The following is a 14096-nucleotide window of genomic DNA, read 5'->3' as shown; positions in this document are numbered from 1 at the left end:
GGGAGCGGAGGGGGGCACAATTTTTTTCAGCTATACCTAAACCACACATTTTCAGATTTATGACATTTATGAAGAATTAATTGTAAAGTCTGCAACCCCTGAAAAAAATCCACCTGATTTTACTATACAGAAAAAGTACTCTGACACTGACTTGTTATTATCTCCAGCTTTGTTGTGAAAGCATTTGAAAAAGAGGAGACCACCTAGCAAGGAGGAAGTTTTGCATCCAATGACACGCCCGAATGGAGTTCAGGTATGCGAGGGGTCTTGGGAATGGAACGGCTGTGAGGAGAGGGGGTGTTTAAGACTCCAAGGTCGGGCCAAGGGGCTTTGCACTTCCGCAACGGCATTCCTGCGCTAATGAGGGAGGCGGCGAGTGGCGGTCTTCCCGGCGGGGAGGCGTCACTTTGGGCTTCGGGCTTCACTTGGCAGCCTGGTGGGGAAGGCGAACAACATTCCCGGGGGAGGTTCCGTCTTTTCCGCAATGCCTCTGGCCAATTATGGAGGAACAACCGGAATACACACCACTTCACAATAATGACTTGATTTTAGTTCTATGGTTAACATATACCAAAATGCAATAAACTGTTAAAAACATGCACAAAACAGTTACAATTTTTTCAATATTTTGTTGAAATATTGAAATGTGTCACCTTATGATCAACTATGATTTATTAATTTGCTTTGTGTTCTATTAACTAAACATTTCGTGTATTCATTCATCTAACCATTATACAATTGCTACATTGTTCTTAGTGTTGATTTGAGAGAGGCCCTGAGTCTTATCAAATCACCTGCAGGATTCAATCTGGACGAAAAGAATGAGGTGAAGCTGTGATTTGGGGAATTTTTCACAGATCAAATGTTTCGAAATTTTTTTGTCATAAGCCATTGTGGTGTTTTGAATATTTGATAACTATTTTAGACTGATATCTGTACGATACTTAGATCTTGAATAATCATCCATACCAATGCCACACACCTATAGCATCAGTACATAAAGTTCCCTTTCTTTCTCAAACAAACCTGAATTCTTTCCTGTTAATTTGAAAGTAATCGACAGATTAATCAAATAATAAGTAATCTTTCTAGACCCAAATTGTTAATTTTTAGCAAATAACACATAAAAGAAGCCATTTCTCAAGAAAAAAAATGTTTATCGTAATCCCTCGCTGTATCGCAGTTTACTTTTCACAGTTTCTTCACGAATTTTCATTGTGTGTTGTTCTGCACCCTGATTGGCTAAACAGTCGCCCCGCCCCTTTTCTGTCTGTGCGTCAATAACGTTGTCATGATTACTCATTGCACTCACCTGTGCCCGCTCGTTCGGCGCCAGCTTCTGCTGGTTACCTGATTGGTTTCCCCTCCTATTTAAGCTCAGTGCTTTCACTCACCCTTTTTCTGTCCGTTAGTGAACCTCTGTTTACACAAGGCAAGCATTTTGACTCTGACTCCCGTCTGTCCCGTTTTTTTCACCCATTTTCCATTTGTACGTTCCTGATTTCCCCGTTTGTCTCCTGCTACGACCCGTTTTATGACCCCGACAACGTTTGATCTCCCGTCCTGCTAACGACCTGTTTTTTGACCCTGACCACGTTCTGATCTCCCGTCCCGGCTAACCACCTGTTTTTCCATATAACAATGCTACGATCTCCCGCTCCAAAAGATCAACTTCCGCATTCGGAACACGCTCCCATCCCGTGAGCGGCTTGCTTCCCGCGTCCACCAAGCACTGGACCGCTGGCGTTGCCTTTCCTTTATATCTCAATAAACTTGTGAGTAAACGTTACCCGATTGGGTCTACCATTTGTTCTGGCTCTGACAAACGTTGCAGTTTGAGTTGCACATAAATGTAATACCGCTTGACAAACCTACACGCGCAAGTCTTTTTCAATTTCGAGTTTCTCTTTTTTTAACACTATCGTGCAATACAGTAAAGCAGCAAGATTATTTTTTGGGCAAATTTGACAGTACATAAGTATTATGTCATAAAAAAACAAAGTACATTACTTCAATTCATTCAACACATGCTTGAGCCTATCAATAGGATTTGTTCTTTGGTTACAATTTATAATAGATTGTTTGACGAAAAAATAAAGTAATGTTTCTACTTTGGCTTCCACTATTGTGGTTCATTTTTGGAAAGTAACCCTACAAAAAACGAGGTTTTACTGTAACATTATTTTTTTTTAGATCAAATCTAAAGACAAAGTTCTGCTACATAATTGGGAGCAGACATCTCTAACTTGAACGCAATACTCACAATACTCACTCAACACAATCCAGTTGACACCATACTGTACCTCAAATCGCTGCGAGCTGACTTTCTTGCCCTTCTTCATCCAGGTGATGCGCGGCTTCGGTTCGCCCACCGCCTGGCACACGAAAGAGGCCACGCCACCCGAGATACCCGTCTGGTCGTCAGGTGACTTGAGGAATGTCGGCACGCCTGTGAGAACACGCGGCATCATAGTACGACGGGTAAATTACTCATACCGTACCACACTGTACTTACTTTCTGCGCTGGACGGTAGCACTTGGCAGGTGAACCACATCAATAGGGCCAGGAATGAAACAGCGCCACCGTCTGGCCAACAGAAGCGGCTCGTGCCCATTGTCTCCTCTCCGGCTGTCGATTGACTAAAAAGTCAAGCCGTCCTTAAGAGAAAACTGCACAGAGAAAATTGTTTTTAGAACAGCACACACCAAATACATCACATAAGCTAATTTCTGTGAGCAGAGAGTGGATCACTTGCTTCACGTTACTGTTTTTGGGAGATGGTACAAATGTCAGCATTGTTCTACGAACAGAAGTTCCTTGGGATTTAGATTTCATATTTGGGAGGAACAACATCTGTTTGTCTTTCAAAATCACTGGGAATTGGCCAAAACCATTTCCTGAGTCTTTATACAAGTAGCTTCCTGACTATGACTATTTTCATGGAAACACAAACCATGCCGTCTAAATTTCATCATTCGATGTGAATGTAATTTGAGTGGCTACATTTACCAGGTATATGATAAATCTGTGCCATGATACCTCTTCTAGTGTGCCACAGGAAAATGCCCAATTTTTATCTCAGCAAAAAAGCATGCCATTGTTCAGTATCAGTATCATTGATCAGCTAAGTAACTGTAAAAGCATCCATATCAGAAGCTGGCACCATAATAATATTTTTCTTTCTCTTTATACACTCGTGAGAAACAAACAACATGCTTTTGAACCCTAGCACTCCCTTTATTTTCCAACAACCCCTAGCAAAAAGTATGGAATTGTCAGTCTTGGAGAAGTACTCACTCAGAAATTTTGTAAAACAAACTCAAATAAAAACCATGAAAAAAAAATCTGAAACAATAAAATAAATGAATAAAAATCATTGCGGTGGTCAGTAAATGCTACTTTTATAGATCAAGCACAGGTAAAAAAATACGGAATCACTCCATTATTGAGAAGTGCATTTTGTGCATTTTGACTAGAAAATAAGGACACACCCAGTAAATTTCCTTTCCTTAATTGGGCACCTGGCTTGGATTAATTCTGCTTGTTAGTCAGCAGTTAAAACAGTGTAGTTATCGCACCTTGGAGGGCCCCTGGACTAAGTGGATTGGCAAGAATAATGGCTCCACAAGACCAAAGACGGGAATGTCAACCTTCGCGAAGAAGGTAACTCTACTCGTATGGTTGCCAAAGATGTGGGCTGTTCACAGTCAGCTGTATCTAGGATTTGGACCAAACAGCATGGGAAGGTTGTTAAAGTCAAGCGTATTGGTAGGCCAAAGAAGAAATGGAGGTGTCAAGACAAACAATAAAGGCCATATGTCTTGAAAACAGAAAATGCACAACAAGACAAATGAAGGGGAAATGGCAGGAAGTTAGAGTCAATGTATGTGACAAAACTGTGCAAAATTGCCGAAAGGAAATGGGATTTTCATACAAGAAAGCTAAAAGGAAACCATCAATGACTCTTAAACACAAAAGAATAAGACTGCAATAGGTTAAAGAGAGGCGATCATGGACTGTGGATGACTGGATGAAGGTTATCTTCAGTGATTAGTCACGAATCTGCATTAAGCAAAGTGATGATGCTGGAACTCTTGTTTGGTGCTGTTCCAGTGAGATTTACAAAGAGGACTGCCTAAAGAAAACATAAAAATTCCCACATTCCTAAATGATATGGGGCTGCATGTCAGGCAAAGCCACTGGGTAGATGGTTGTGGTCAAATCTGCAATAAATTCACAAGTTTACATTGAGATTTTGGACAGCTTTCTCAGTCATTCAATTGAAAAAACTCATTCTTCAAGATGACAATGCATCATGCCATAGAACAAAAACTGTGAAAGCATTCCTCGGAGAAAGACGCATCCAATAAATGTCTGGGCCTGCAAAAAAGCCCAGATCTCAACCCAATTGAAAACCTGTAGTTGAAATTGAAAAAAAATGTCTACAGTAAGGCTCCTACCTGCAAAGATGATCTGGCATTTTCAAACAAAGAGAGTTGGCACCAGACTGATGAATACTGTTTGTCACTCATCAAGTCTATGCCTCAGAGACTGCAAGCTGTCATAAAAGCCAAAGGTGGTGCAACTAAATACTAGTCATATGTTTTAAATGTTATTTCTTTGTCTGTGTTTCATGATTACATATTTGTTTCCTCAGAATTGAATGATTCCATATTTATTTCCCTGCCCTTGCTCTATAAAAGTAACATTTACAGACTATTGCAATGTTTTTTGTTATTGCAACATCCATTGCAGCCTGGTCAACCTTGGAAGGGGGATTACCTCATGTGCAGTCCCTTCTCAAGGTTTCTTCATTTTCCTCATGTTGAGGTTTTTGAGTTTTTGCTTGCCCTCATGTAGGTTTTAGATCAGTGGATGGGTGTAATAATAGTCTGTGGTTTGCAATAATCAGTGGTCTGTGCAGCCCTTTGAGACTCCTTAGTGATTAAGGGCTATACAAATAAACATGACTTGACTTGACTACTACACTTTTGCAAAACTTTTTTCACGTTTTTTTATCTGAGTTTGTTCTACAGAATAAAATGTCAGAGTGACTACTTGTCCAAAACGAGTGATTCCATACTTTTTACGAAGGGTTGTATGCATACATTTATGACTACTCTCCTTTCTCAACAGTGTACATTTTGTCAACCAGACATTCTGATATTACCAATATTTCATGTTGATGATGTGGTGTAATAGTAACCCTTTGAGACTTCTTGTGATTAAGGGCATAACATGACTTGACTCATTTTCTGCTTTTGGCGTAGGAAACGCATTGAATGCATTTTTGTAATTTTGGTTGAAGCCCTTCATGATTGCGCTGCAGAAAAAAAAGAATATAGTAAAGAAACGTTCTCATCATTTTTCTGAATTTAATCATTGAAATAAATCTGAAAAAATAAAGGTTAGCTGTACTAAAACTCTTTATAGATAGATAGATAGATAGATAGATAGATAGATAGATAGATAGATAGATAGATAGATAGATAGATAGATACTTTATTCATCCCCATGGGGAAATTCACACTTCTAGCAGTACACTTTTGTTGAAAAATAAATTAATAAAATAAGGATATAGAATACAAAAATACCCAATATAACGTTTTGCTATAGAGTATTTAAATAGTGCTACGGAAAATACATAATATAATTAAAATAGAGTAATATGCAAATGTGGGGATGGGGTTTAATGTGGGCTTTTCCTCCCCCGGGTGGAGTTAAAGAGCCTCATGGCATGAGGAAGAAATGATCTCCTCAGTCTGTCCGTGGAAAAAGACTGTGACAGCAATCTGTTGCTGAAGTTGCTCTTCTGTCTGGAGATGATGCTGTGTAGTGGATGTAGTGAATTGTCCATGATTGACAGTAGCTTGTTCAGTGCCCTTCTCTCAGCTGCAGTTGTCAGCACAGCTACATTGTCCAGCTCTGTGCCCACAACAGAGCCCGCCCTCCTCACCAGTTGATTAAGACGAGAGGCATCCTTCTTCTTGGCGCTGCCCCCCCAACACGCTGACGCATAGAAGATGGCGCTTGCCACAACTGTCTCACAGAACATTTGCAGGAGCTTTTTGCAGATGTTGAAGGACACCAGCCTTCTGAGGAAAGACAGTCGGCTTTGACCTTTCCTGCATAGAGCTTCTGTGTTGGCAGTCCAGTCCAGTTTATTGTCCAGCTGAACACCCAGGTATTTGTAGGTCTGGACAAACTCTACACATTCTCCTCTAATAGTCACAGATTCTGGGTGAAGTCTAGTCCTCCTGAAGTCCACCACCATCTCCCTGGTCTTTGTGGTGTTCAGGTGCAGGTGGTTAGCGTCGCTCCATTGGACAAAGTCCTGGATCAATTCCCTGTACTCCCGCCCACTTCTAATACATCCCACAATAGCAGTGTCATCAGCAAACTTCTGCAGAGTTGTACTGAAAGTCCAACAGGGTGAATAGGGCCGGAGAGAGCATGGTCCCCTGCGGCGCTCCCGTGCTGCTGACCACAGTCAAGTCAAGTCATTTTTATTTGTATAGCCCTTAAATACAAAGAATCTCAAAGGGCTGCACAGGTTTTTGACTATTATTTCAGACTATTATTACACCATCCCCTGATCTGAAACCAACATATTTTTGTTTTTTCCCCCATGTTAATATACTTTTTGGTCATTCCCTAGAAAAATAACCCTAACCCTTGAAAATTAAGTAAAATTCCAAATGACAGCAAAAATGATTCACTATAATCAATAATATGTATTGCATGCTGAGGCATGGTGAACACAAATAATTTTTACAGTCAATTTAAGCAATTTGAAGGAAAAATATCATTTTTTGCTGAACCTGCTAAGGAATGCAGTCAGATAATTTTTGCTCATTTTAAGTTTTATTTTTGTAATTTCCTATGAACAATATGATATAAAATAGTAAAAGTTGAAAATATTATATAATCCCAAATTACACAAAAATGAATACAAATATATGACCTGTATTACCTTTTTATACTGTCATTTTCGACAACGTGATCTCATGACCTCATGCCCCATATATATATATATATATATATATATATATATATATATATATATACATATATATATACAATTATTCAACGGACCTTGAGATTTTCATTTCTGTCAACCAGATTTCAAAATGACTTTGAAAAAATGGCGTTAAAAATGTTGAAAACTACAGCAACACAAATAGAAAAAATAACCACAAATGATCTTTTGGGGTAACAGTACTTCTTTAAAGACTCGACTGAAACCCTCAATGCTGAAAGAAAGTGACTTTGAGAGATGAATTTGGCCAAAAGGCATGTTGTGGCAAAGTAGAAATTCCATTAAGGGGAGCCAACTGACCGTGAAGGCTGAATTAAAACAACAACAACAAAATTTAATGGACCTGTGCAAATGGCCAAAATCAGCGCTTAAAAAGAAAAAAGACACCATTTGAGCTGAATAGTTGACGTCGGTGTTAAAGTCTCTCAGTCAATTATTAACAAAGATGCTCCGACGTCCTCACTCGAACTTTTGAGGCAACGCGGCCTGCACCACAGAATATCTCTGGAGCAGAGGTAACCTCCTATGCCCAGGCCTGAGCCCCACTAGACCCCGATTTCGGGTGGGCCTAAAATGTCAATCATTCCGTTCAGGTCGGGCCGGGCTTCTCCCTCGCTGACTTTTAAAAAAATATACACTACTGTGTGGGATCACAGAGACAATTTTGTGTTTTCCATGAAAAAGTCAACTTTTTTAGTTAGCAGATGACTTGTCTGATGTTTGAAGAAGAAGAAGCAGAAGAAGAAGAATGTATGTTTATAAAAATGGATACTAAAAGAATGTGTCAATACTATTATCGAAGCAAAACTACTTCTCTCTTTGCTTTGTCTCTTGCCGACCATAAGCTAGATGTATTCCAGCCGCCATTTTTCTTCTTTGTCTCTCTGCCTCTCTCTCTGTTAAAGTGCTGCGCTAGGTTGTTAAGATTCTTGAGGTTTCTAAAAATGATGGACGGACTTACAATGTTCCTGTTAACTCACGGGTGTAGAACATGCGGTGCAGGGGCTGGATTTGGCCCAAAAAGGGTTTAAGCATGGGCCACGAGACAAGAGAACACTGAGAGGAGCACAAGAGAAAAAAACAACTCCTTGCAGTTTGACACATGTCCACTTGTTGTTGCCAAAGCTAAGACAAAACAACTGTAGCTGTATTTCTTTCTCTCTTTTTCTTTGTCTCTTTCTCTCTCTTTCTGTCTTATTTCCCCTCTCAATTTGTCTTTTTCTTCAATTCTCTCTTTCCCTCTTTCATTATCTCTTCTTCTCTCATTCTCTCACTCTTTCTCTCTCCTTCTCTCGATATATCTATTTCTTTCTATCTTTCCCTCTCTTTTTATCGCTCTTTATCTTTCTTGTTCACTCTCCTTTTCTAACTCTCTCTCCCTTTTCCCTTCAATGTGTCTTTCTCTTTTTCTTCAATTCTCTCTTTCCCTATTTCTTTATTGCTCCTTCTCTCTATCCTTCTCTCTCATTCTATTTCTCTTTCTTTCTTTCTCTCTCTCTCTCTTTATCTCTTTTCTCCCCTCTCATTTTGTCTTTTTCTGTTTCTACAATTCTCTTTCCCTCTTTCATTATCTCTCCTTCTCTCGTTCTTTCCCTCTTTCATCATCTCTCCATCACTCACTCTTTCTCTCTCTTTATCTTTCTTTCTCTTCCTCTCTCTCTTTCGACGTTTTTTTTGTACGGTGTGGCCCCTGAGCTAAAATGATTTTGACGTCCCTGTGGTAAGGTTTTGTTACAATAGACAGACTTTAATCCAATTCAAGACATCTTTCCTCCTCCCGAGTCTTCACAAATACATTGTGAAATTTCGAGTTTCCTTCGAATCAATTGGATTGGTCGGGCTCAGGCCGGGTCGGGCTTTTATACCCGCTGGCCAGGGTCGGGATGGATTTTCTAAGTCCGATCTTACCTTTGCTCTAGAGTCGCAAACAAATGCGCCACGGCAACGTTTGTCCATGCCAAAGGTCCCGTCAAGGGTCAAAAAGTCCTAAAAGTGACGCTTCCTGAGCGGACAGCTGCCTAGCGACGACACGTCGTAAACACGCTTGAACTCAACAGAGAGGAGACGGTGCTTAAAATCCATCACCCGTCTTTTCTTTTCTTTGTGTTTTTCCAGTTGAGCTTTATTCTTGCTAGTTGCATTAATGGTGAGAATTTGGGAGGAATCATTTTTTCACTTTGAGGAACACTGTGTAATATGTGACCACTAGATGTTGCTGTACTGTGTAGTGCAGGGGTCAGGAACCTTTTGACCCAAAGAGCCATGAAAGCAAAAAATGTTTAAAAAATAAATCGAGAGAGCCACATCATATATTTTCAGACAAAATTTAAAAAAAAACTGCCAAACACGCTCTTTAGACAAAAGCTAATTCTTCAGCACATTTTATTTCACTGTGTCTCATTTGATGATTTACTGGTAATCAAATGTATGAAATGATAATAATGCCAAATCCTGTGTCCCAAATCAATGTAAATATGACATTTACAATTTGTCTTCCACCTTAAGTTAAGAGTGTTGAGGCATTTTTTTTTCCATGAAATTTGTCCTTAATAACGGTTTCAAAACAATGTGCATGCAAAGTTCTTTTGTAAAAATGTCACAAATTACTGCAAACGATAAGCATATCGTCATATTCACTTTCGGTGTAGACTGCACTGAGAGAGAGAGAGAAAGAGAGAGAGAGAAGGAAGTGCCTTGCGCTGTGTGCAGGGATCCGCCCACCTGTATTGCTCACCCAATCAAAGTCGTTTGTCAGCGTTTTTATTTATCAGTTTAAATTGTTTCTCATCTAACTTCTGCATTAAGTTGCTTCGGCTTTATATGGACCAAAATCGAGATGAAATCACTTGACTTTGGAACACCACAGAGAAATATGCAACAGTTACATTTTATTTCTGAGCCATATGTACTCATGAAAAGAGCCATCTATGGCTCCCAAGCCATAGGTTCCCTACCACTGGTGTAGTGCAACTGAAAACGAACTATACAATGCACAAGGAAGGATACAGACAGTGGAGACTCAAATCTTAACTTTTTGATTTTTTTTCTTTTTCCTGGCAAGCATCAAGAAAGCGGACAACCGTGTCAGTGCCCTCTAGGTGAGGCTCATGTTATGTACAACAAATGCAAGTTTCTCAACCTCGAAGTATTTTAAAGATACTGCACCTTTATACGATAGTTGTTTTGTATATATATGGTGAAGAAAATAAGTATTTGAACACCCTGCTAATTTGCGATTTCTCCCAGTTAGAAATCATGGAGGGGGCTGAAATTTTCATTGTAGGTGCATGTTCACTGTGAGAGAGATAGACTAAAAACAAAAATCCAGAAATCACAATGCATGTTTTTTAACGATTTATTTGTCTGAAACAGCTTCAAATAAGTATTTGAACACCTAAGAAAATGAATGTTAACATTTGCACACACTGCAGGAGGGATCTTGGCCCATTCCTCCACACAGATCACCCCTAAGAAACACGGAGTTTGAGCTCCCTCCAAAGATTCTCGATTGGGTTCAGGTCTGCAAACTGGCTGGGGCATACTAGAACCATGATCAGGGTCAGAATTTGAGATGATACACAGGTGTTCAGATACTTATACGCAGATATATCACACAAATAATTGTTTAAAAAAATCATGCTTTGTGATTTCTGGATTTTTCTTTTTAGTTTATCTCTCTCACCGTGGACATGCACCTACGATGAAAATTTCAGACCCCTCCATGATTTCTAAGTGGGAGAAATTGCAAAATAGCAGGGTTTCTTCGCTGTATATATACTTTTGTCTGGTTGTTGTGCATTTCCCATTGAGAAATGGGACACGCTGCCAAGCAAAAGGGTCTTGAGGGAAGTTTTAAGTTTCACGCAGCTGGAATTACGTCTGCGACACACAAAATTCTCTCACACAAACGCACAAACGTGGACGTCACACACAAACGCTAATGTTCTTGGCGGTTCCCATCGTCGGAACACGGCTGCTCCCTGACATCACTGCTCAGGGATGCACTCATGCTAATGTTCATATAATGCTTCGTTGTCACGGCTCCAAAATACAGCAGATCTCAGAAGTTTGTTTTTTTCCATGACAAAATTGTTTCACTGACCGAGCGCTATCTTACCATGAAAATTTCTAGAAAAGTCAAGGTTTTGTTTTGAGCCTCCATTTTTCTCTCGATTTTGAGGCCCATCAAAATTGCTGATCTGTTTTTTCTTCTTCTTTTATTCTATTTTAAAAGACAACATCAAGATACAATGTGTGTTACAAGCAAAGTATGCTCCATTTTGTATTTTGCTTACTTACTTATTACTTATTTTAGAATCCACAGTCAATCCGTTTTCTTAACAAATGTGTTTTATGTTTAATGGTTTTTTGATGTAAATTTTTTCAGACGGATACGATACTCAACTTTTGAGTATTCGTTGACGCCCAAACTAGCGGTACTACCAGTATATGAAAATGAAATAAAAATGGTATTGTCCATTTGAGAGAAAGACCGACAGACAAACAGAAAGAAAAAAGGAAAGAGGAAAAACAAAGAAAAAAACAAAAAAAGAGAGAAAGAGTGAAAAAAGGAAAGAGAGAAAGACAGAAAGGAAGTAAAACGGAAAGAAAGAGAGAGAGAGGGAAAAAAGAAAGGAACAAAGAAATAAAGAAAGAAAGAGAAAAAAAACTAAGAAAGAAAAAAGAAGGAAAGAGAGTAAAAAACAAAGAAAGAAAGATGGAAAGAAAGAAAGAGAGAAATAAACTAATAAAGAAAGAAATAAGGAAAGAGAGTAAAAACAAAGAAATAAAGAAAGAAAGAAGGAAAGAGAGTAAAAACAAAGAAATAAAGAAAGAAAGAAGGAAAGAGAGAAAAAAACAATGAAAAAAACAGAAAGAAAGAAACAAAGAGATGAAAGAAAGAAAGAAAGAAAGAAAGAAAGAAGGAGACAATAAACAAAGAAAAAAACAAAGAAAGAATAAAGTAAAAGAGAAAGAAGGGGAGAAAAAAACTAAGAAAGAAAGAAAGAGGAAAAAACAAAGAAAAAAAGACAAAAAACTCAAAAAGAAAGAGAAAAACCTAAGAAAGAAAAAACTAAAGAAAGAAAGAAAGAAAGAAAAAAAAATCCTACTCTTATTGCTCGACTGAAAATAAATAGATAAAATCATCAAGTCAGAGTTGCCTTAACTGTTCACTTGTTAAATGTTTCAATCACGAGTAGACCTTCACATGAAAAAGACATACGATATTTGTAAAAAAACACTTAAATTAGACTATTTTTGTAAAACTGGTCATTTTAGGCTTACATTGGATGTTTTCAGTTTAAAATTGAAGTCAGTTTGAAGTCACATGCCGTAATGCAGTGTTTTTCGATGAATTTGCAAAGGCACACTAGTGTGCCACGAGGCCTTGTCTAATATGCTCTAGGAAATTGCCCAATTTGATCTGCTTCCCATTGTTTAGTAGTCACAGCAGCTTACCAATTGTTTTATAGACTACTTATCTGCTCATGAGGTAGGTCAGTAGATTTATTCACTTATCTTGTTTGATGAAGCCATTTAAGACTGTATATATTTGGATGATTTAAATTTAATTTTCTTTGTTTGGCTCCAAAAATGATAAAAGTTATAAGGTAGTAAAAAAATGTTCCAATGGCAGATATTTTTTACTAATCTTATTTTTCTCAAAATAAAACAAAACTGATTCAGGGAAGGCAGCAAGGCACAGTTCTGAGGTCATGGGTTAAAATCTGGCGACCAGCCCTCCTGTGCGGAGTTTGCATGTTCTCCCTGTGTATTCCAAAAACATGCATGTCTGGTTAATTGTCCCTAGGTGTGAATGAGCGAGTGAATTGTCTGTCTCTGTGTGCCCTGCGACTGTTGAGGGTGTCCCCTGCCCACTGCCCGAAGATAGCTGGTATGGGCTCCAGCACCCCCGTGACCCTACTGAGGATAAGCGGTGCAGATAATGGATGGATGGATGATTCAGGGAATTCTCTTGAAATGGTTTTGACGAACTGTGAGCCTCGCCATTTTTTCAAGGCTCTGGCTGAAAAAATATGAGAAACACTGCTATAATGCGATTCATGTCTTCTACAGGAATGTGAGCGTGCGGGTTAATTGCCTTTCTGGAGATTCCTGCCCTCATGGAGCCAACTAATCCCACTATTGTGCACTTCCTCTTTTAGACAACATGTCACCTGACACGTGGGCTCGTTTATTCCTCTCAACAAAACATTAGCACACAATACACTTAAACATATTTATAGAAGTCTTCACGCTCACAATTAAAAGCTGACTTAAAGCAGGTGTGGGACAAACTACGGCCCGTGGGCCACATGCAGCCCGTCCAGCTTTTTAATCTGGCCTGCTAAACGAAAATGATCACAATTTTATTATGACAATATACTGCAAAATTACTAATAAACTAAGTATCAAGTTTGGTCCCTAAAAACAGGGACCTAAAGTTATTATTTTGCTTGCATTTTGAAAAGAAAAAAAATATTATTGGAATACTTCAAAAATATTGCTACAGTAAAAAGCAATATTACAAAAATACTACAATGAAAATATACTATAAATACGATAGAAATACTACAAGAATACTATTATGGAAAAACGTATACTCCCTGCTTGGCATTAGGGTTAGGAAATACTAAAAAAATACCAGTACAGTAATACTGCAGTACAAAAATACTGCAACAGAAATATTATGACAGAAATACAACATCAGTAATACAACAATACAAATGCAATAATATTAAAAAAAATACTACATATATACCACTTAAATCTAAGAAATTTTAAAAAAATACTACAGAAATAATTTAAGAATACTACTATGGAAATATTTCAAAAATACTTCCACAAAAACACCACTATAAGAATACTATAATAAAACACAAACAATGCAAAATACTGCATAAAGAAATACTAGATAAATATTATGACAGAATTACAACTACAGTAATGCTACAACAATACAACTACATATATAAAACAAAATACTACAGCTATACCACTTAAATGTACAATGGAAATATTACAAAAAGACTAAAGAAAAACTAAAAAATACTA

General features: G+C 38.3%; 1 protein-coding gene across 5 annotated transcripts in view; it reads right to left on the bottom strand.

The window, feature by feature from the left end:
• ptprfa (protein tyrosine phosphatase receptor type Fa) overlaps nt 1–14096 on the bottom strand; it is a 97959-nt gene that overhangs the window by 51662 nt on the left and 32201 nt on the right. For all 5 annotated transcript variants that reach the window (XM_088350479.1, XM_088350481.1, XM_088350480.1 and 2 more), the window contains exons 2-3: nt 2516–2670; nt 2304–2449 (exon numbers count right to left, since the gene is read on the bottom strand). In XM_088350479.1, coding sequence (XP_088206605.1) covers nt 2304–2449; nt 2516–2615 — 246 coding nt within the window. In that variant the 5' untranslated portion in view covers nt 2616–2670. The remainder of the gene's footprint in view (nt 1–2303; nt 2450–2515; nt 2671–14096) is intronic.

This window comes from Urocampus carinirostris, chromosome 12, assembly GCF_059441175.1.
Source record: "Urocampus carinirostris isolate Australia breed hairy pipefish chromosome 12, RoL_Ucar_1.0, whole genome shotgun sequence".
In the NCBI taxonomy this organism is placed as follows: Eukaryota; Metazoa; Chordata; class Actinopteri; order Syngnathiformes; family Syngnathidae; genus Urocampus; species Urocampus carinirostris.
Note: the sequence above shows the minus strand (reverse complement) of the source record. Positions and strands in the feature narration are given on the sequence as shown.